Source organism: Micropterus dolomieu, linkage group LG16 (assembly GCF_021292245.1).
Source record: "Micropterus dolomieu isolate WLL.071019.BEF.003 ecotype Adirondacks linkage group LG16, ASM2129224v1, whole genome shotgun sequence".
NCBI lineage: Eukaryota > Metazoa > Chordata > Actinopteri > Centrarchiformes > Centrarchidae > Micropterus > Micropterus dolomieu.
The window spans coordinates 20,351,298-20,373,484 of NC_060165.1; the positions used below are offsets into that span (position 1 = coordinate 20,351,298).

Genomic DNA, 22,187 nt, shown 5'->3' on the forward strand with positions numbered 1-22,187 from the left:
TGGTGTAGTCAGAGAGATTTACATTCCTCAAAATAAAGTTTTTTTTCACTAAATGGATCACAATGAATGGGATAGCTTCATAGCTAGCTTTAAGGCTAACATGATAAAACATGTAAAGACAGTTGTAATAGTGGTTAATGATGGTGATTTTGATGAACTTCTAGTCAGTATGCTAAGCTGGGCTAAACACATACAAGCTACTATGTTGAATACACAGGTGTTATTGATATCTTCATTTCTAACTCCAAATTTTAAACCATGTAACCTTCAGGAACTGCTAACATCTTCACAATAATTGGCTTTAGTGCATAGTGTAATGTAACCTTACACAATGGAAAGGCCCCTTATGAACAGGAATGCAAATATGTGTTTGTCTAACCTGTGAATGTGTAAATGCAGGCACATACAAATGTATTTTTCAAGTTGCAGTGTGATGCAGCAGGAGGTAGGGAATGAGTGTCAAATGGACATAAAATCCAGGGGACCCTTGATGGTCTTGCTGTGGGTGGGTGAGGGATGGCAGCGTAAGGGAAGAAGAGCGATTGAGTGAAGGGTATGTATGAGGTGGGGTGGGGGTATAATGCGGCCTGTCCTTGTACCTCCTCCACTCCTCTTCTCTCAGCCTTCTCCTCTCTCTCTCCCCTCAGCCTGTTTCTGGCTCATTACCCCCTCCGCCAGCAGACTTCTCCCTGGGCGGCAGTGAAAAGAACTCTCCTCTCGCTCTCACAGACAGCCTCAGTCTGAGCACTGCCCTGCCCCTCCTGATATTAATCAACACACACACACACACACACACACACACACACACACACACACACACACACACACACACACTCCTTCAAGCTCGCGCACACACCCTCCCCAGCGAGCTTGTCTGACGGACAGGCTGGTGGGCAGCCGTCTCTTCTCCTGGCCCTCACTTGCAAATGAGACATCCAACCCCTTAGAGAAGCAGGCGAGGGACAGGATATTAGAAAAGTTTTATTGGGAGGAAACTTTGTTTTCATTATATGGTCTTGTGTGAGTGAATGTGGGAGGAGATGCTAAATGTGCATGGTGCTGCTGGGCGGTTTTGTATTTCCTTTGTATGTTTTGAAATTACTTCTAAAAAACTCTTTAAATACTGGACATTATGTCAGTCAGATGAGGCCAATATATTTGACAACTGATGGCCTTAAATCTTTGGAGGGGGTGGGGTGCGGGCAATCCATGATTTAAATGTAAACCAAGCAGACCCCCCCGCTACCATAAAAAAAGAAAAAAATCAAGAATGGGACCTACTATCACTCTCAAATTGGTTAAAATGTTGTTGCTTTTTAATATATAGACTAAAACTTTTTTTGAAATTGCAGTTGAGAAACACAGAATTTTCATCTATATCTCAAGCTGCTCAATTATATGAATACAGTTCACAATTATGTGGTCAGAAATCTATGGATTTAAAATCAAATATCACCACTTCATCCTTTGCAAATACAGTGGAGTCTGATTGTTTGTCTAAAGTGGACAGTGGATGAATGTGTTTCACTATCTTTGCTATTATTGTCCTTAATTTTAATGAGATTACTTCATGTTTAGAGCCCAAGCCAGACTGAATGTATTAGGCAGAAACCAATATCAGCATTTAAGAGTTTAAGCATGTGATATTGATATAATAACATATGTCACTTAAAGGCTTAACATAAACATGAACATTTTGATAAGGATCCTTTAATTTAGTTTTTAATGTTCAGTGTGTAAGTTTTAGTGGCATCTAGTGGTGAGGGTTGCAAATTGCACCGGCTGCTCTCTGTGCTCCTATGTGCTCCTGTGTGCTCTTCGAATGGTACCATTTGTGAAGTCGTTCTTAAGACTTCAATGTGTGTTCATGTGCTCTTAAATTGGAATGTGGAATCAACATTGACGCTACTACAAAGATGCGTTGGATTAGCGTTGTAAAAGCAGACGAACAATACGCAGACATCTAGTTCACTCTGCATGGACAGCAAACTAACTGTTTTAACCATATTACAAATTACATGTTTGCAAAATCTGTATATGCAATAAGTGATTTTGCACAAGTCAAAGTTCTGTATACTACTGTATGTCTCACATACACTTTATTTATGTCTTTGTAATAAAGATTTAGGAAAAGATTATTCTGATTATTCCGACACCACACGAATGCACCATCAACTCACCCCTCCCTTTCCAAGTGCCTAGCAGAAGCTACTGTGTCCGACATACTCTGTCGGCTCTTCTGCTAAATAATACGTGTGGGCCTCAATTTGTCAAAATTTCTCTTCGTTTCTAACTTCTAATAAACCAGTCGACTACTATTACTAATGTTACTTCTTCTTCTTCTTATTCTTCATATGTATTCAACATAGTGACGAAACACGCTCTGTAATGCCGTTTTTCCGTTTGTGCTACTGTAGAAACATGGCGGCGTAACATGGCAACATCTATGTAAGAGGACCTGCAGTGTATGTAGAATAGAATGTTGTAATTATATGTAAATTATATTGCATTTCTGTCAATAGATCCTCCTAAATATTACACACTGAACCTTAAAAGAATTATGGCCGGGTTAAATACCAGGTGGGGCATTTTACAGTTTCAACGTTAACTTCTCAGATAAATTGTGCAGTGGTGACGCTGTTAAAATTACTGTAGGCATATGTGCCAGTAGTGATAAATCTGCATTAAGCTACTGTCAATAATGCCCATAATGGTATATATAATGTTACAGAGGCAACTAGAGAAAATACTGAAATTGTATCATGTTTTGGATAGATCCTTTTGCACAAAAGTTTGAATCTTGAAAAACTGATAAATAACCATTAGCATTTAAATTAATGATATAAGAAAGATATTAAATCAAATAAAAATCCAATGTCCTGTCGTGTCTCTTTTTCAATGTTTCTGCAACTCTGCCCTGATCAGTGTGGCTACCTGTCTGTCTGTCAATAATGTGTGTAACATGATTGATGTGGACGTGTGCAGGGGGTTTATTATTTATCACAACTCATGGCCATCTTTCATGTCTTGTTTTGTAGGCCTATTGTGTGTGGATTTGGTGTATTGTTGGCTACTGGAGCACACCTCCTGCCAGAGCATTCAATTCAGTGGTCTCTCTCTTGAGTATCTCCTCTTTCTCATCAGCATGCAGTGAAGAGTTTAGTGCCCTTCTCAATCACACACCTTTGTAAGTGTTTCTGCTTTATGTATGTATGTACAAAAGCAAGATTTCGGAATTGAATGGATGGAGGAAACCCTTTCACATAGTGACTTGTCCAAACAAAGATAAATTTGTTATAAAACAACTTAATCTCTCCTAAATCTCTCACTAAGTGGTGGGATTTTATTTTTTCTTGTAAAATTTGGTATTAGAGACTGTGATAGCTTAATAAGGTCTATTTGCAGCTTCTGTCAATATCAATATTAGTCTTAAAACTAATTCAAAGGCTGGTGGAGACAGCTGACTTGCTCTCCAAAGTGCTGTAGTGTGTTTATTACACACTGTCGTCTTATCCCTAAAGATATCCCAGAGCGCCAGCCCCTCCCTGTCTTACCCTCTTTGCCCTCTTTTAAAACCTGTGCCCGCTGACAGTCTGCCAGGTGCGCCCATACCCAGGAGACATGCCCGGTGTCACCGAGCAAAGCGAGCTCACATTGGCCGTGAACAGAGGCGAAATGCCAGCTCGGCCGCAGAATAACTTTAGGGGGGGGACTGAGAAGATCCCTGATGCTGGTATGTGTGACATTAGCTGGCTGCCTTCCCTGTCCTCTCGGCAAAGCTTGTGGCCCCAGCTCTGCCTTCACACGCTGACTGGGTATGTGACCCAGTGTCCAACTGACATATTCCCTGGCAGGGAGTCAGAATATGAAATGATCGTATTATTCACGTCCTACCTTTGACATTGTCTGTTAGCTGTGCAGCAGGCAGCACAGATAGAGCTGCAATCTGGCAGCACCGTCGACCTGGGGTAGTGTGTCTAAACACCAAGCGAAGAAAGTACCCGGGAAATCCAGCATTTGCTTGCACATGAACTCTCGCATGTTGTTACACACTGTCATTCAAAACAACGAGTATCCAGTGTGTCTCTCTCCTGGTTTGATGCTGTGCTAATAGCTTAGCTTCCACTATTGCGGCACTGTCTCCTGGGTGTTCCTCGAGTCTTCCTGTTCTGATGAGAGCAGCTGGACACTCGGGAGTCTTCGTCTCCTTTCTCAGGCAGACTATGCAATTTAAACCTGCCTCGGGCATGTAGATATTATTCCCCGGTGAGATGGCTGAAAATTAATGGAAATTGTTTTAGAGGAATCATTATTAACATTCTCCTTTGGATGCCCTTTTGTCATCTCAGCCCTGTCGCCGCTCCTGTTTTATTCTCACGCTAATTTATGCAGCCGATGACATTCCTGTCGGTGTGTGAATGTGCTGGGAAATGTGAATAATCAGACTAATAATTAGTAATTGCTCCATCACTTCAGTGGGCATACATTTTGGCATTAGAAGAATATCAGTCATGTATGCATCTTATTTAGCTGCTGTTTTCCCTCTTATCTTCATTTTTTAGCATCCGGTAACGCTTTAAATATTTTGCCACTGTTTGCAACTGTAGGCACTACTAATGGACAGAGAAGGTATTATAGTTTTTCTCCTCATATCCTTCCCCTGGTGAAGAAGACTTTGTTGTAGTGTAGTATAACATAGCACATACACTCATCTCTGGAACCAAGAAATCACATTCCCTTACACATACGACTCAATTTCACACCCTGAGATGGATTAAGAGGACTCTTCACTACGGGCCTGCGTGGGGAAAAAGGGTAAATATCACCCTTGTTCCGGGTGCCGGAAAATCCGCTATTTAAATGGGAAGTAATATAACTGACATTTTCCAGTTCATTATGCAGCCCCTGACCTTCACAATGTATGACTTGGATACTTCTCTGGCAAACAGTGAGGCATGGTTCTCCCTAATGGGAGATGTTTGACCTTGTCAGGAACTAAGGGGAGGTCAGGGATGAAGGAGGCGGTAATCGGCCCAAGAGAGATGGGACGCAGTGGAGGAACACCTACAATAATGACTAAGATCACTTTAACACTCTAAACAGCAGTCATGGTGGCACTGAGTCAGATCTGTAGTTACTAAAGACTTTAAAGTCTAACTGTTTCTTGACAGAAATGAGTAAATAATCTATTTGTGCATTTTGGAAAGTGATAATGCCTTTGATATATTATGTAAATTTCTGATCTTTGGGGATAATCTATAGCTGTCGAATGTGTATTACATCATCTGGTCTTCAGATTTGTGTTTATCTCTGTTTGTGGCCAAACGACTGAAGCTTATCACAGATGGATTCAACTAATCTTCAACTGGCTTTTTGCCTTTATGTCCAACTGTACTTTAAAGACTCCTCAGGATTCCAGATAAATCCATCGCACTCAGTCACCAAACGTAATAGAAAGTAATCATATCGGGAGTCTTTCACGGATTAGGCTGTTTTGAATGTGATTTATAATCTCTTCCATTTGTGTGAACTACAATGATGTGCACTGGGCGCCTGCAAGAGATAATCTTATTACCCAGTTGGCTTTTGTTTTCTGCTGCCTTGCTTTTATTCTTTATTAAAACATTTTGCTACATTAAACATGCTAATTTGTGCCTGGGCATAATTGGGGTCTTGCTTTAAAAGAACCTCTCCCCTGTTTGGTAGAAGATTAGGAATTTCATCGGCAGGATTATGTATAGAGTACAGTGAAAGCCCATGAAATAGTCTTGCCTTCCATTATGTTTAAAGCCACTCAAGCTTATTAATGTGAAAGGAAATTGTATTATTCGCCACATAACGCCATTGTCATATGACAAAAAGATGTCAGATGGCAGCTATTTTGATTGATGGGATTGGTCGGCTGATTAGTTCTTGTCCAATCAGTATGCTTTGGGGATCAAATTCATCAAGACAATCAGCTTTCAAACAGACAGAAAAATCCTGGTAATTCTAGTGTGGTGTATTTTCAGGATTGTCAGAAATAGCCAAGCATTCACTGTGTCAGGGTTGCAACTGCAAAGCTGTCAAATCTTCTATACTACTATAATCAGAAATGGAACAGCAGAAGATCTAGCTTTGGACACCAGAAGAGAGAATGTGAGACAGATAAAAACCCAACAACTCACGCAGGAATCCTCATTGATCACTGGTGGCTTTTCATGAGCCTCAGATGTGGAGAGATCAGAGCTCTTACTATGAAATGATATCTCACAATGATGATGATACCCAGATCTGCTCCAAAAAAAAAAATGTCAAAGAAAGTGCAAAGAGAATATTCAGGTGTCAGTATTTCTGCCGTGTTCACCTAGGGGTCTAATAAGTGATCACACAGAAAACGGGGAATCTCTCCCCCATAATGGTGAGCAACTTTTGATTTTGTGTCAAAACATATTTAAAATTTGAACAGTGCCGTCATTCCTGTGGTGTGCCGCTCTCTCCGTGGGGCTTGTCACGGGAGGCGTCATGGCATGCAGCTCCAATACACAAGCCTCCCTTCATTTTTCTGTCTGACATGTTAAGTGTGATGGTACAAAGAGGTTCCATTTTAATTGTTTGGACAGATCACTCAAGGGAGAGAGGTTTTGATTTTGGGTGTTGACAGAATAGGCACAGGCTTGCTGAGTTGCTTTGGTGTCTGTCTTGCTAGTTCTGACACTGCACTATATTGATCGTGATAGACTGTTTACTTCAGGCCGCACTTAAGCTAAAGGCCAAGCTTTGTCCAACCTTTCACAGTAGCTACTGCTGGGGGAATTAGTTTACTAGAACATGCTATGATGCAGAGATGACCTGTTATTGTTGCACCCTTTTGGATTTGTATGCAAAAATCCATTCAGTCAAATAGTGACTGTCAATCAATTTTTAGTGGTTAATCTTTCAGGTAGATTTGAGGAAAGCCATGCAGCAAGCTATTTGACTAACAAGCCACTGATCTATAAGCATGGGTCAACTGTATGTGTAATATCTGTATTAAACAAGACAAATGGGCACTTAAGCTGTGGTGTGCAGGCACTTTATGAAATAGGACTATACTTCGATGGGTGGTGAGAAATCACCTGTTGATGGCCCATAATGCAATAGAACATTCCTTTTAAATGGGCGGGAACTATAATGTCACACAGTCCATTGATATTCTCCTGCTATGCCCATGTCTTGGCTCTCTGTTCCGGAGGAATGATTAGGGTGACGGACGACAGGGCGATGACACAAGAAAACAGTCCCACCTCCCTTCTTCTCCTCGCCACCCCCTCCCTTTTCTTTGCCTCCCCTCAACCCTTCAACACAACAGCCACAAATTACCCACTTTGGTTGCAATATTATCAGGGCTGATCGTTGGTGTCCATAATTAGAGTCTTAGTGTCGTCTAGCCTCCATTAGGCTAACAATAGAGCCTTGGAACAAGGCCACTTTGGGCAAATAACATGTTGAGAACACTTGACTTTTGTGAAGAGATAGTGAAAAGCATCTGAGGCCATTACTGATTGAATGGTTCTGTGTCAGATGACTCTGTGAAAGCCGTGGATAGGCAGACTATGGAATCATCTCCATTGCAGAAAGCACACACATATACACAGGCGAAGATGCATAGGGTGCAGTCACAAGCAGAAACGCAGACACACGCGTCTTTATGCTCAAACAGTGACAGTGTTTTCCCTTCCTGTGCCCATACTCCTTTGACAGAGACACAAATACAAATATCATCACACTGCATGCTGCAGCCTAGTGGAGCTTGTATTTCAATCACACGGCGTTAGATAGCTTGCTGCTGACTTTCCTCCCAGGCTACGGAGAGAGAGAGAGAGAGCGCTCTGTATTCTGAGCCCAGGCCCTGTTTGATCTCCGTCATCGCCCCTCTAAGACATCATTGTGTAACACTGTAAAAGCGGACGGCTTCACAGAGCGAAGGAAATATCAAGGAAGTTATTCATAAATATTAGATAAGATCAAAACAGCCAGTTGCTCTCAGACTCTGAGCTCCTGGGTCAAGCCATCCACATCCCTTTGATTTTTTTTCTTCCTCTCAGGCTGAGCAGGGAGGATTGAGCATGCCCCCCGTTTAAAGGAACAATATGTAAAATAAGGCCAAAATTTTAGTTTAAAACATTGAAAAGATGAACTAAAATGATCAAGAGAATGTGCAGTAGAAGTAACACTTCTGACTTCATGTCAAAGACATTTATGTACTGTGTTGCAGCAATACCTGAAGTTAGCATGCTAACCAGCTAGCCCCAGCTGGTCCAGTGTTGTAATACTACTTGTGCCTCGAGAGACGATATTGAGTCCAGTCTTCCCTCAGTCCAACATGAGAGGACGAAGAAGTAAAGCTGCCCTGGGGGCTTGTCAATCAATGCTGCTGCACGAGGTGCTCTCCGTTGCTCTCCTGAACCTCTCATTCCTCCACTACCGCTATTTTGATCTTTCTTGTGACTGGCTGGGCAGACTGGGTGTGAAATCATCATTGTCCGGGGACACACAGGAGCCGTTAACCAGTTGGACTGTTCAGGCAGAGGCACAACTTCAAGCAAATCTGGCAAGAAAACACACTGATACTATAAACAATATAAATGATATGATTGTGGGGGTGAAATGCTTTCCCTAATATTTGTTTGAAGCATGTGGCCAGGAATTACACATTGTACTTTTTAAAGAGCTGGAAAACAGGGAAATAGGCAGAAACCACAGAGTCCAATCCCGTTACTAATAAGCCACTAATAAAGCACAAATGTACTGTTTTGTTTCATTTCTGATCAACACTTTTCATTATTCATAATTTTCTTGTTTTGATTGCCGTCCCTAACGCACAGCACGCTGAACCTGAGGAGATTAATAGGCAGTATTCTCCAAACTCTTCCTCCTCTCCTCCGGAGCTGACACAAATTGGTGAAATATCACTTTGATCATGCCTCCTGAACAACAAACAAAACACAAACCTAATTAGCCTAATTCAAAATCGTTCCAAATGCCTATTTTTTTTCTGAAAGCCTCCCTTCTCTGTGCCATTGTTTAAGATAAAACCAAGTTGGACGGCCATCAGTATTTTTACTATGTATGTGTGTGTTTGATTTAACTAAGCAAATGAGTCCCTAAATGTGTCGCCTGAACTTTGACCTTTCAATTGACAGACAGGGGGCACCAGTTGCTCCAATGCATCAGTCCTCTTTCCTCAAGATCACTTATGCTAGAAAGCAGAACAAAGACAACCTGCTTTAAACAGACTTGCAGGCTGTAGCAGGTTTTTTGGATGTGGGAGGGCTCACTCTGCTGACTCCTTTGTTGATGTTAGTCATCCCATCTGGGTAGAAATGTCAAGTGGCAGGAAAATCAAAAAACTCTCTGATTTATTGCACCACTTAAAAATCCCAGTAAAGAATGGGTGTAGGATCTGCTCATGTACTTACTATTAAACTTGATGAATAATCATGTCATTGGTTTTAAATTTTGCACATTGTATGGAGTTACTTGATGATCACATCAACAGTCTTCTATATGAACTCATAAATATGCTAATAAGTCCACCATGAAATGAGCAAAGTGATCGTCTTTTGCTGCTAGGGCCACTAATTTGTTGTAGAAGTTGACGCATCGCATCAGTGTCTATTTGCCAATGGGGACTTTTCCAAGGGCAGCAATGCACCAAAGCTATACAGCATTTGAAGTGTTCACTTACTACAAGCAGCATGAAGTCTACCTTGCAATGCTAGCGGAATAGCTCACGTTGCCTCGCTAACATATGCAATGACTGCCGGCGAGCTCTTCCCCATTAGGTTTGCACATCAAAGGCGGCGAGAGAAGTTCTTCACAGTCAGTTAAAAGTGGGCTCAGTGTGGATCTTGTAAATACCGTCTTTGAGTCTGTGCCTCTCGGGGGACACTTCACACACTCCTCCAGTCAGGAGAAGGGAGGGAGGGAAGGAGAGGAGCAGTGACAGGCATCAGAGGGGGAGGTGGGGATGGAGGTATGGGGGTAGGGGGGGTGTTCTGAGAGCCCAGTCCCCTGTCACCATCAAGATAGGATCTGTGGATGAAGAAAATCACCCTCCTCTACTCTCCTTTCCCCGTCTGTATCTCGCTCTCATCCTCTTCCTCCTCTTCACACTTCACATGATGGCTGACAGTAAAAGTAGAGCATAGCTGTTTTCCGTTTTCTTTTGAGTCATGTTTTTCATAACACATAAATAGAGCGTGCAGCGTCCTGGGAATTCTGTGATTCTGTGTTTCAGTATACAGGCGGACACAATAGCATCCACTCTTCTCAAGTGTTGAAAACATTTTATCCATCATAGCCGTTTGTAGGGCTCTGGTGAGGCCCTCGACTCCGCAAGGAGCAGAAAGGAATAAGAGATGTGTTTTGTCAGCCGCCACACAAACACACATACACACAACCAGGCACGCACATACCGTACGCTCCTGAGCCCATCGTTGCCCGGTTTTGCAGACTGATCAATGCAAATGCTGTTATTTACCCAAGCCTGAAATGAAAAGACTATGGATCAATTTGATGCACTTCCATAGGGTGTGCTCACAATGGCTGGCTGCTTTTTGTCTGAGCTATACTCCCCTTCTCCTCCTCCTTAGCCATCCACCCCTCATCTTTAACAAGAGCCCCCCCAGCCCGCCCACCCTCTTCAACATCACTAATGCAAAATATACTACCATGCTCCCTCTCACGTACACAGACCATCATCTATGAATTCTCTCTCTGCACGCTCTTTCTCGCTCTTTTTTTCTTTCAAACACACCCACAGTGTGACACTGGGGCTGCATCCGTCTGAGCTGTGTGTGTATCTGCGTGTGCATGTGTGTGTTTGTGTGTGTTTTGGGCTGACCCACTTTCTGTGCTTGGCCAGGCTTGTGCTGCTGCTGCTGCTGTTGCTGCTGTCTGCTGTGCTGTGCTGCTAGGGGGAGATCCCTGCAGACTCCCCCGGAACAGACTCCAGCTCTCCTTCTGACAGACACTCACCGTGGCATGTTATCCCCCCGCGGATTGGAGACCTCTGTCAATGTATGTGTGTGAGCAAGAGAGAGAGTTTCAGATACACCTTGATGCAGATGCACGAATAAATACTCACAAAAATGCATGCACATGGATGCACATGCAGTAACAGCATCCTTACCAACGCGCACACACACAGCCGCGCACATATGCAAAGCACATACCATCCCAGATCTGTATATTTTTAATTCCATCCACCCTCCTCCAGCTCCTCCTCCTCTCTTCCCCGTGTTTGTCTGGAGTTATTGTTTCAATCTTGCTGCATCAGGGGGCCCCTGAAGGTTATAAATTAAACATAAATGCAAATGCGCTGAGCCATTGCCCTCCTCCACCTCCCTCCTCCCGCACACACCCATCCTCGCCATTCAAACAGATCAGTGTGTCTGCGAATTAATAGGAGAACAGTGGGCTTTTTTTAATGAGCGAGAGAGAGAAATTAGAGTTGCAAAGCCACAGTGCACACACCCAGAGCTGCAGCCGAGGCAACGGCTTGAAAAGCTGGGCGCCATCATAGAATATGCTAATGCTCCAGGTCCCCTCACTGTCAGCCTTAGTGTTGCTCTAGATGAGATCAGAGCTGAGGCTTTGATCTGGGACACTGATGGGAGCCAGAATCGTCATGTGCACAAAAGTACAGAGAGCAGGATGGGTGCGGATGAGGCTTCTTCTAATCAGAAAAGGTGCATATAACCAGTAATGAATGCTTGATCATTTAAGGAGTTGTAGTTTTGTCATACACACCAACAGCAGGCACTTTCTGTCACCAACACATTTTCTGCTCTTTCACACTCATATACACAGAGGATGTAAATGTGATGTCTTCTCAGGGTGTCCTGTAGATAAATAGCCATCTGGTCCTGTTGCTGCTATAGGCTGGGCCCGAGTACACTGAATGGTGAACACCATGGAGACTTTGTAGTTGGACCGTAACAACATTATAGCTTTTATTCTCTGCCATATGGGCTCATAAAGGCAAACGGCTGGGAAAGGTTTCTAGGGATGTCACTCGCTTTTATTTGTCTCCAATGAGCGAGCTTTCATTTGGAAAAGTGGGATTAAGCCTTTTGTTGTCATGTGATAATATGAATGTGTGATTTTCTTTTGCATGTTACACAAGTAGTTTCACAAAGTGCACAATTTATACATATTTTGGCATAAGGTAGTCCTACCCTCTCACTCAGTTTTTTCCCTCTCAAACACAAGGTGTCCTTTTTGTATTTTTATACTTTAAAAAAAAAAAACCTCTTACTTGTACTAACACTGTATCTCCAGCAGGGGTCTTCCCATTGTCACTGACATGGCTTCATGGTGAATTGTCTTACACTATGCACAGAGTAAAAGGCAGAGTGAATTGTGCCTCCTTGTTTCACAAATATGTGACCTAAAGCAACAATTAGGTGTCGAAAAAATAGGATCATTACCCGTACAGTGTTCATTATTTTAGTCATCATTACCTCCACCACTGGCACCTTCGTTGTGATAATCATCATCATCAGCATCATCACATTTATTCCCACCACCACCAGCCATCATCATTATCATGGCCATTCTCAGCACAACTCTCATCCCCAAATCTTTCACCCCCCCCCCCCCCCCCACCCCACCACCACCACCACCACCACCACCACCACCATTCCCTCCCCTCCACCCCACTTTCATCCAGCAGCTCCCTCTGTTGATCAAATGCATCTGATCTCATCAAAGCGGGCCCTCTGCTCATTCAAGTCCCAACAGACACCCCAGCTTCTTTACTAAGCACTATTTTACATTCATGTTTGAATATTTGAGTACCACTGATGGGATAGCATATCTTGTAGACTTTGGTTTTGTGTGGTCCTACACTGCAGCATGGAACTGCCCCCCCCCCCTCTTTTTTTTTATTTCATTATCATTACTGACAAGGAAATTAAAGAATGTGGCCTTTTATTCAAATAAGACCCTAATGAAGAATGGGTTTAATATTCATACTATTCATATTACATTCCTATGGAGACTTAAAGTGAGTTTATACCTGTTACCTAATCGTGCTGAAAGGCAATGTATATCTGTTTTCACAACGAATAACTCTGTAGAATATTATATAGTTTATAGTTTGTGATATTTCCCTATTAGTACAGTATATGGTTCTTTGTTAAAGGGAATAATAATTTCAGTTCAGGGTGAAAGAATTGATTGGGCCGGGTAGGGGATGAACCCTGTGGTACAGATATTACTACATTATAGCTGCTATAAAGTGTGATTACATTCTTATTCCGATGGCAACATTATTGCGCACAGCTTGTGGTTTCGTGTCCGACTCCTGTCAGAGCTGCAGAGAACTGGCTTGAGCCGAGGGACAGAGAGGGTGGGAGGAAGGAAAATCAGATCTGGATAATTGCGTCGAAACTCGCTCGGGTAAACTTAACATCTGCTGGTGTGTTTATTTGAAGGATCCGCGCGGAGTGGAGGAGCAGTGTCCGTGCATAATTTGGAAATGCCCGATCTGTCACGGCTGTTGTTTGTTTGACAATAATACGCACTTTAAACTCAACGGAGGGGGTGATCCCTTGACGGTCTGAGGTGCAGTTATTAAAAGAAATCTTGATATTATAACGACAATAAGGATATGTATGTCATATCAAAATACTGCCATATCAGTGTATCGTTTTTTAAATTGTAAAATCAGCCTGCAAAGCATCGTAAAACACAGAATCATCCATATGCAGCGTGCGTAATGGCTTGCTACTCCAGTCCGGATTTTCCATGTGAGGCGCGCCGGAGCCCTGGAGGTGGATAAGCTGGTAGAGCCCGCTCTCTCTCATGCCATGCTGGGCCACAAGGGCTCCGGGAGACGCTGCTACATATTATCGAGAACCGGGATGGAGGAGAGGCGGAGGGGGGAAGAAAAAAAAGTTTCGTTTTAACCTGGCAGAGAAACTTTCAACATGAAGCCTCACTGACGCACCGTTTCACCACCAACACAGCAACACCAGCGCTAGAACATAGCTTGCTTTTCCACTGAATATATTTTTCAGCTCCCAGCTTCTTCTTCCTCTCTTGTATTATTTTCTGTGCGCAAGGCTGGTCGGGGCTTGCTGTCACTGCGCGCTGAGATGTTGGAGTGACCATGGCTGCGCAAGTTGCATCGGCTCCGACCAGAACTAATAGCAAAAATAAGAAATTATCCAGTGGTTTGGGTCCGGAGCTCATTTCGGGGAAATCCGGAGGAGGAGGAGGAGGAGGAGGGACCATACAGCGGACTGGACCGATGCTGGGTGCCGGAGATGGGACTCTGAATAATGTAGACCATCACCGCCGAAACGAGCTCAACATGGTTCATTCAACTTCCACGACTCACAACGCTCCGGACGGCCCCGACAAGGATGGGAATAACCTCACGTCCGCCCCGGCCTCGACTAATTCAACCACTTCCTCGATGGAAACGGGTTTGATCGCGAACCACAAGCTGAAATGTGTGGGGAGCGGAGATCCCCCTCAACCTCAGCCGCAGCAGCAGCAGCCGCCGCCGCAATTCGGCCAATTTACGCCACATCAGCAGCGACAGATCCAAAGTAACAACAACGGCCAGGGACCCCGTGGGGACAGAGGTATGGATCACCAACACCACGGGGGCAAAGAGAACCTGTTGGGGGGCCAGGGGGAGCCACAGCAGCAGCACATGCCAGGAAAAGGTGATGGGGACCTCACCTGTAAACCCGCGGAGAGGATGATGGGTACCAGGTATGAACACTCTAACTTGGGGCCAACTGGTAACAACTCTGAGTTTAATAACAACTATTACACTCCAAGGCCCTGTTATGAGCAACATGGCGGACAGCAGCAACAAAGCACCGGGATGGGGATAACGCAATCCTCGGCACATAACAGCATTGAAAACTCCCACGAAGCAGGGTACCACAACAGCCAGTACAATCAGTACCCGGCGTACCGGGCGGGATACAGCGGCGGGGCCTACGGAATGATGGGGCCCTCTGGTTGCCGGCAATCTGGGAACATGATGATGGGCAGCAACTCCTCAGCAAGCCACAGCAAGTCTCCCCTGGGAGCTGCTTCAGGTGGCTTTCAGAGGTTCCCAGGACAAACTCAACAGCAGCATCCCTCAGGAGCCACCCCGACCCTCAACCAACTGCTGACATCCCCCAGCCCCATGATGCGGGGTTATGGCGGTGCATATCAAGACTACAGCGGCCCCACAGCGCAGCAGCAAGCCGGCATGGGCCTAGGGAAGGACGTGGGGCCCCAGTATGGAGCCACCTCTGCCCACGGCTGGGGAGGGCAGCAGAGAAACCACCCTCATTCACTGAGTCCAGGCAACGGAGGGCAAGGCCTCGGCAGGACGCAGGTAAGTTTTGGAAACTTCTCAGCCAGTCACTCCACTGTGCATCTGAACGCCGGTGTGTCACTCATAATTGGTGGTGGTGGGCTGTGTGTGTGTGTGTGTATGTTGACCCCAAATAGCCTACTGTGCGACAAGGACCATTATGTGTGGACGAGAATGTTTGTAAGCTAAAGTTACATGGGTTAATATTTTTATTAGGCAGATTTTCTGCAAAATAAAGGCCATTACATGTGCATCATTCGGACTTGTGTTAACGTGTTAGATATTAGACTTGCCTGAGCTTTGACATGACAGAAAAGGGAAGAAACCCCACATTTATTTTGAAAAATCTGCTTCGTTTATTAGGCTATTTTAATGAGCATACACATTAATTAGCCTAATAGGGTAAACCGGAGGCTGTGTTTCTGTCCTCATATTTCAATAGTTCCATGTTCCAGTTGCGCACTGTCCGTATTATGTCATTTTTAGATTAAAAAGCAGCATTAATGCTGGGCAGATGCACCTCTCTGCAGACGTGGTGTCAGACACGTTGCGAAACGCCCTGTTTAGAGGACATGTTGTGTTCGAGGCGCTGGTGGAACAAAGTAAAATATTCCTATAGGAAATTATATGATCATTATAAACGCTGACGTTCTGTAATAGTTATCACCTCTTAGTGTTTAACTATTTGAAACATCAAACAGACACCGCGGCCGAGCAATGAACCACCTGTCCCTGTCCGTGCCCTCCCTGTCGAGCCGGAGCGCGTCTGTGCACCTCATTTTATTCCCATGCAGATCTTTTCAGAATTTGAATTGTGGAGGAAAACTGGCTGAAAGCTCTCCGTACTCCCGGCTCACAGTTGACACCCAGTCTGCCATCTGATTGGCTCCCTGTGGCCCCGCTGGGCAGACTGCGCTCAAAAAAAGAAAAAAAAAAAAAAAAAAAGGATTCTTGCAGGCTTCCTTCGCCATGGCGCTGTAGTGATGCTGCATTTACGTCTTATGGGAATACTCCAGACTTGGAGGCCGTCCAACAAGATAATTGAAGTTTTATGAAGGTTTAGGCTGCTCCCGATAAATATTCACATAATTTTTCCACACTGAACAGACATACAAAAATGCTGCAATGTCAGCCCAAAATGACTAAAAGAAAGTACAGTGAGCTATAATCCTATTATATGTTGAGGATTGTCCAGTTTTGTTTGTTCTGTTTGATATAAATGTATAATTTTCCACATAATTCAGGAGAAATTGCCCCACACATTTATCTTATACCAGTTATATAAATGCATTATAAAACTGTTTGTAGATTACCATTTTGAAATATAAGGATAAAACTCTTTTTTTGTGTGTGTGTAACAGTCTTACAACCCCAGGCAAGCAGACTAGTGTTGGCCACTGCTGCAGCTGCAGGGTTTAATGCCTTGCTCGAGGGCTACTTCAGTAGCAACAGTTGAGGAAGGGAAGAAAGTCTTACTAATTGTTCAAGTATTCCCCACTTATGTTATTGGGGGACTGCACTCAAGGATCCCTGACCCTGTGCTGAAACACTGATGCGTCAACAGGGTGCAGCCTTAACAGCCAGGGGATGAAGTAGCTTCCAGTTCAGAACTCAACACAGTCTTTCCCTCCGGAAGAGCCATTATTCTGATGCGGTAAATTATTTGCACTGCTGGATGGCACATCTGGACAACTGGAGGGCAAGGTGGTTGAGCATAGCTTATACTGTCTGCCTCTCACAAAACAAAAGCAGTTCATTAGCCTACATTGTTTCAATCAAAGGCAATTTGCATTGGATGCTGGGGAAATTAAGTGAATGTTTTAGCGTGGGAGGGTGTCCTGTGGTATTGATTGTTTCAAATTATGCACTGATAAGATGGTCACTAGAAACTACAGTAATCTCAGTCTTTACTACAGTGATTGTTACTGATTAAGGAGTGGATATTAAGAATATATATCAAAGACATGAAAGTCAGATAGCATATCAGTCACAGCATGCAGTCATTTGAGCCATATTTTATATTATTCATACTAAGTTTTTAAATTCCAACACGCCAGCCTCCTAAACAACATTAAACATTAAACTGCAAATGTGTTACCCCCTCCCACCCCCCCAGTTTTACACTTTCGGAGTAAGTGCATGCGCTACTGTGTTTTTTCTTGACTCTATCAACATTTCAGCAGCAGTATATTCACGCTACAAAAGCCCTATGTTTAATTCATATTTGGAGCAGCAGCACTGCTCTCCTGTGCGCTGACAGGCTGTGTGAGAAAGGCGAGCGGTGTAGTGCATAATACTGCCTCCAAATTGGCCCCGTGATATGACTGCGCTTCACTTCAGAGTGCGTTTGGTCGGAGCACGCCTCTGTCACCTGTTGGCACAGTTTCCCCTCTTTCAAATTCAATTTCCCTCCACGCTGCCTCTCTTCAGGAGCAATCTGTTAGCGAAACGAGTGCACCTCATTTACACCCCCCCACCCCCCCCCCCCACACACACACACACACACACACACACACACACACACACACACACACACACACAAACAGACAGGCTGAACTGTTTTCAAAAGGCTAGGCAATAACATGTGGTGCTACAATGTGAAGTGTGTGTGGGATAGTGTGACTTTGTGTGTGGCGCTCCCGTCCACGACTGGTGTCACTGGGTGTGTTCAGCCTGAAAACGTATTATCCTGTTTAAGATACAGGGAGCACAAAGTTGCAGTGTCTCTTAAAGGTTCAGTGTGTAATATTTAGGAGGATCTATTGACACTATGTTTTCAGTGGTAAATAAAGACCGTACATAATAAACCGTTTTTATTACCTTAGAATGAGCCATTTCTATCTACATACACTGCGGCTCCTCTTACTTTGCCAAGTTGCACCGCTACAGTAGCGCAAACGGACAAATGGCTCTACAGAGCGCGTTTCATCACTACGTTGGATACGTATGAAGAAGAGGAGAAGTATTAGTAATAGCAGTAGTAGTCGAGTCGTTTATTAGAAGTAAGAAGATGAGTTTTTTGGACAAATGGAGCTTGTCGGCCACTGTAGCTTCTCCTGCGCGCTTGGAAAGGGAGGGGTGAGCAGTGACTGATTCATGTGGTGTCGGAATTATCTGAATTTTTTTATTTCCTCCTAAAATGTTTATGGCAAAAAGAGGAATAAAGTGTACATGGGACGTAAAGACGTATACAGAACAGTTTACAATTATATAAGAATAAATAGAAAAAAGACACAAATAATAAAAACTTTATATAAGATAAAGATATTAAAAGAGGACCATCTGTTGGAAGTTTTCACAGCCTTTTTGTTGTTGGGTTTTCAAATGAAATTGCTCTGATAATGCTAATCCAACAAATCCTTGTAGTAGCGTCCGTTTTTTGAATCTCTTTCAGTGAAGTCGAGGAGTCTGTTATCAACCTTCGAAGAGGAGCAGCCACACCTCCTCGGTCTGGGCGGAGAATATCCAGAGCAATGGGAGGACACGCCAGCCGTTGTCATGGCAGCGTGGCGCCGCTCAGAGCAACAGAAACTGGTGGTGGAGCCCGACAGGGTGGAAACGCACCCACCTTTCAGGAGTACAAGCAATGATACACAGACATCAAAAACCCCGCTGCTGGACCTGAACAGGTAAACACACACAGACACAACAGAAGAAGAACTGGGTAGTTGGCATGAGCAGTGATAGCAACACAAAGAAAGAGCGCCACCTACAGAGACTCAACGCTCCGACTGGAACTGGACCCAAATCAGACTATTTTTTTATTTTATTTGTACAGTCTTAAAAACTACAATGAATTGTTTTCAGTTATGATTTAGTATGTACGGTATATTTAGTCCTACATTTATCTTTTCAGAATTCATGTAAACTCTGACAGATCCATCCATCCCCGGTGTCACAACTTCAGGCATCTAAGCCACCATTTTATTTAAAAAAAAACAACATACTTTTTTTTAGCATTACAATGTTTGTCAAAAATTTGTATCTGGCCTCCACGCTACTCTGAAGAAAGACAGAAAATACTCCATGCATGATAGCAATTTAACAAAAATGCTCTTGGCACTTTAGGGCTTTCAGGGTCAACATAGCCTAATCTGGGGATGGGCAACACCAAAAAGTTGGTTTGATCTGATACCAAGTCAGGGGTCAAAATCAGTACCAATACAGATACCAATACGTTTTTATTATTAAAAGTGGAGAGAGCCCTGTCATGTCGGGAACCCACCTCTCATCTTTGTCTCTCAGGTCTCTGGAGCAGATGGCGAATGAGAGCAGTAGTAAAGTGATAGAGCTGGAGCGAACGGTCAACGAGACCTCCTGAGGTTCATGTCAACACCCCACTACCCCAGCCCACCTCCCCATAAACCCCATCATGACCTTTGACCTTTCTCCCTCTGGAGCATGGTTCAGTGTCCTGGAGCTAAAAACCTCATACAGTAGTTCCCACTGCTGATTGTTTAAGGTCATTTTTTTTTCCTGCCATATCTGCTTTATCAGATACACTGTAATAGTAATAATGTATAATTATGATAATAATAATAATAATAATAACAAAAGGGGACTGGTTGCCCTAATTTCAAAAATAAAGTTGCACTGAGTACAGTACATTTTTATATAAATCAACGTATCAGTTGTATCTGTTGTCTTAATTGAAAGACTGTTTAAAAAAAATCATTGTGATAAATTTAAATGAATAGTAAAAAATGCTACGTGGCATTTATTCCAGTGAAAAGTATATTAAAATATGACACGTGAGGCTTTTTACAGGACACTGACGGAGAACCAATGTATTTATAGAAATCCTTTTTTTTGCTCTTTGTAGTTGTATTTCTTTTAATATTAATTGTTTTTATTCTATTCTACATCACATTTTTATACTTTGCGTTCGTATTGTATTTTGTGTCTTTATTTTATTGTACTCTTTTATGTATTGTTATATATTTTCTTCATTTGACTTTACGTTTCAAACATAGCTTAGCTCAGGGTTCCTGCGCTCATTTGGAAAATCTTATGACTGTTAAACTCTATTTGTTAAAAGTTATATAGACTGGCAGCGGAAAAAAAACATTCTGTGTGGTTTTGATGCAAATAATGCAGGCAAACGATTTCGTGAAGCTGAAAACTAGATGTCATATTCATCAACACACCCGTAAGCACCATGAGATGTTGAGTCATCTGCAGCTGCAGTAACACTCAAATCTATGAATACTGACTGAAATGTTTAAATCCAGTAAGAATGTTATCAAATTTGACATGTGGGGACCCTGTTAGCAATGCTTCAGACATTTTTTTCTACCATATGATGGTCACTGTGTCAATATGAGATTTATTTTCTGCGAAACCGTTTTTGTTTTTGGTCATTAAAAGCATCTTAAGGGGGCTACTTTTTTCACGTTGCTCTTACAGCTGTTGTTTGCAGTCAAGCAGCAAACTACAGCTCAAAATAACTGTTATGCATCCCATAATGTTGTCATTCCTTTAAGGACTAATTTGACTTTTTAGGAAATATGCTTATTTGCTTTTTTGGCCGAGAGTTACATGAGAGGACCGATACTTTTCTCATATGGGTACTTTCAAAATTAAGTTACAGCTACAGAGGGAAATAAGCTAGCTTGGTAAAATAAATACCTACCAGCACCTCTAAAGCTCAGTAATGAACAAATAAGATAGATAAAGCATATTTGTTAATGAGCTGTAGAGGTGCTAGTAGACTTTAGACAGGACCTGGCTAGCTGTGTCCCCTGTTTCTAGTCTTTGTGCTAAGCTAAGCTAACCGCCTGCTGGCTGCAGCTCCATATTTAGCGTAGAGACATGAGAGTGGGATCGATCGTCTCCTCTTAACTCTTGGCAAGAAAGCGAATAAGCATGTTTCCTCAAATGTCAAACTATGTCTTTTTCAAATGTGTTACGGAACCACAGATTCAACTTTCCTTTTTTGGCCTTAAATCCTACGATGCTTTTGCCTTAAACACATTCACTGTCAGTTCTACTATCTCTCAGCATTTGCCAAAAAATTCTTCCCAGAAATGAAAGAAAGAATCTATTTTTGTAAATATGAGTTGTTAATAAATGCGGAAGTCTAAATGTGTCTGGGATCTGCAGTTTATAAACAAATCTATAATTCATTTTGCGTCTAGTTTGGATGCTGCGTTGTTGATAAATAATGAATGTAAGATGCCTTTGCTTCACAGTTTGTTAATTGTAGATCATGGCTTTAAAAGTATTAGTTGTCCATTTCAAGTGTATTACAGATGGGTTTTAAAATTTCTAAACTTCATTGAAACGTATGTTACAGATCTCTTAAACCAGATGTGAGGCTAGTTCACTTTCTGTTCATCCATGTTGTAAATAGAAACACCCCATTTGTAAAAATAAATAAATAAAAAGCTTACTCTCATGTTGTAAAATCAACTGTAAAAAGTGAAGTTAGTTGAGCCCAGAAACGTAAGAAATTGTATTTTGTAACTGAGGAGGAATCAAACTGCCAACAGAAATGGATCCCATTCCGGTTAAGAGATTAGAAAACGGTCTCATTTTAAGCTTTGTAGATCAGTGGCTAGATCATCAAAGATTTATTGTTAAATCTATATGTTGTCAGGATGCACTGATGTTAGTCTTTGCTCCAAGGTAGCTGTAAAGGCTCACCAGGAGAGATCATATGTTTATGTTTTGACATTTTAATGGAAACTTCTCCTCTAGTTGAGACTGAAACTAGCAGCCAACGGAGTTCTTGCAAATCAGTCTTCATTTCCATGTTGCTCCTGTGTAAATCCACTCTGTCTGTCTCTTTGCTTTCATTCCAATGAATAAAGTATTTTCCTTAGTAAAAGCA

At 42.8% G+C, this 22,187-nt stretch overlaps 1 protein-coding gene across 1 annotated transcript in view; it reads left to right on the forward strand.

Annotated features, from left to right (window-relative positions):
- Positions 1-22,187, forward strand: part of creb3l2 (cAMP responsive element binding protein 3-like 2) — a 108,771-nt gene extending 86,584 nt beyond the window's left edge. The window contains exons 11-12 of the mRNA XM_046072489.1: positions 18,750-18,984; positions 19,601-22,187. Coding sequence (XP_045928445.1) covers positions 18,750-18,984; positions 19,601-19,676 — 311 coding nt within the window. The 3' untranslated portion in view covers positions 19,677-22,187. The remainder of the gene's footprint in view (positions 1-18,749; positions 18,985-19,600) is intronic.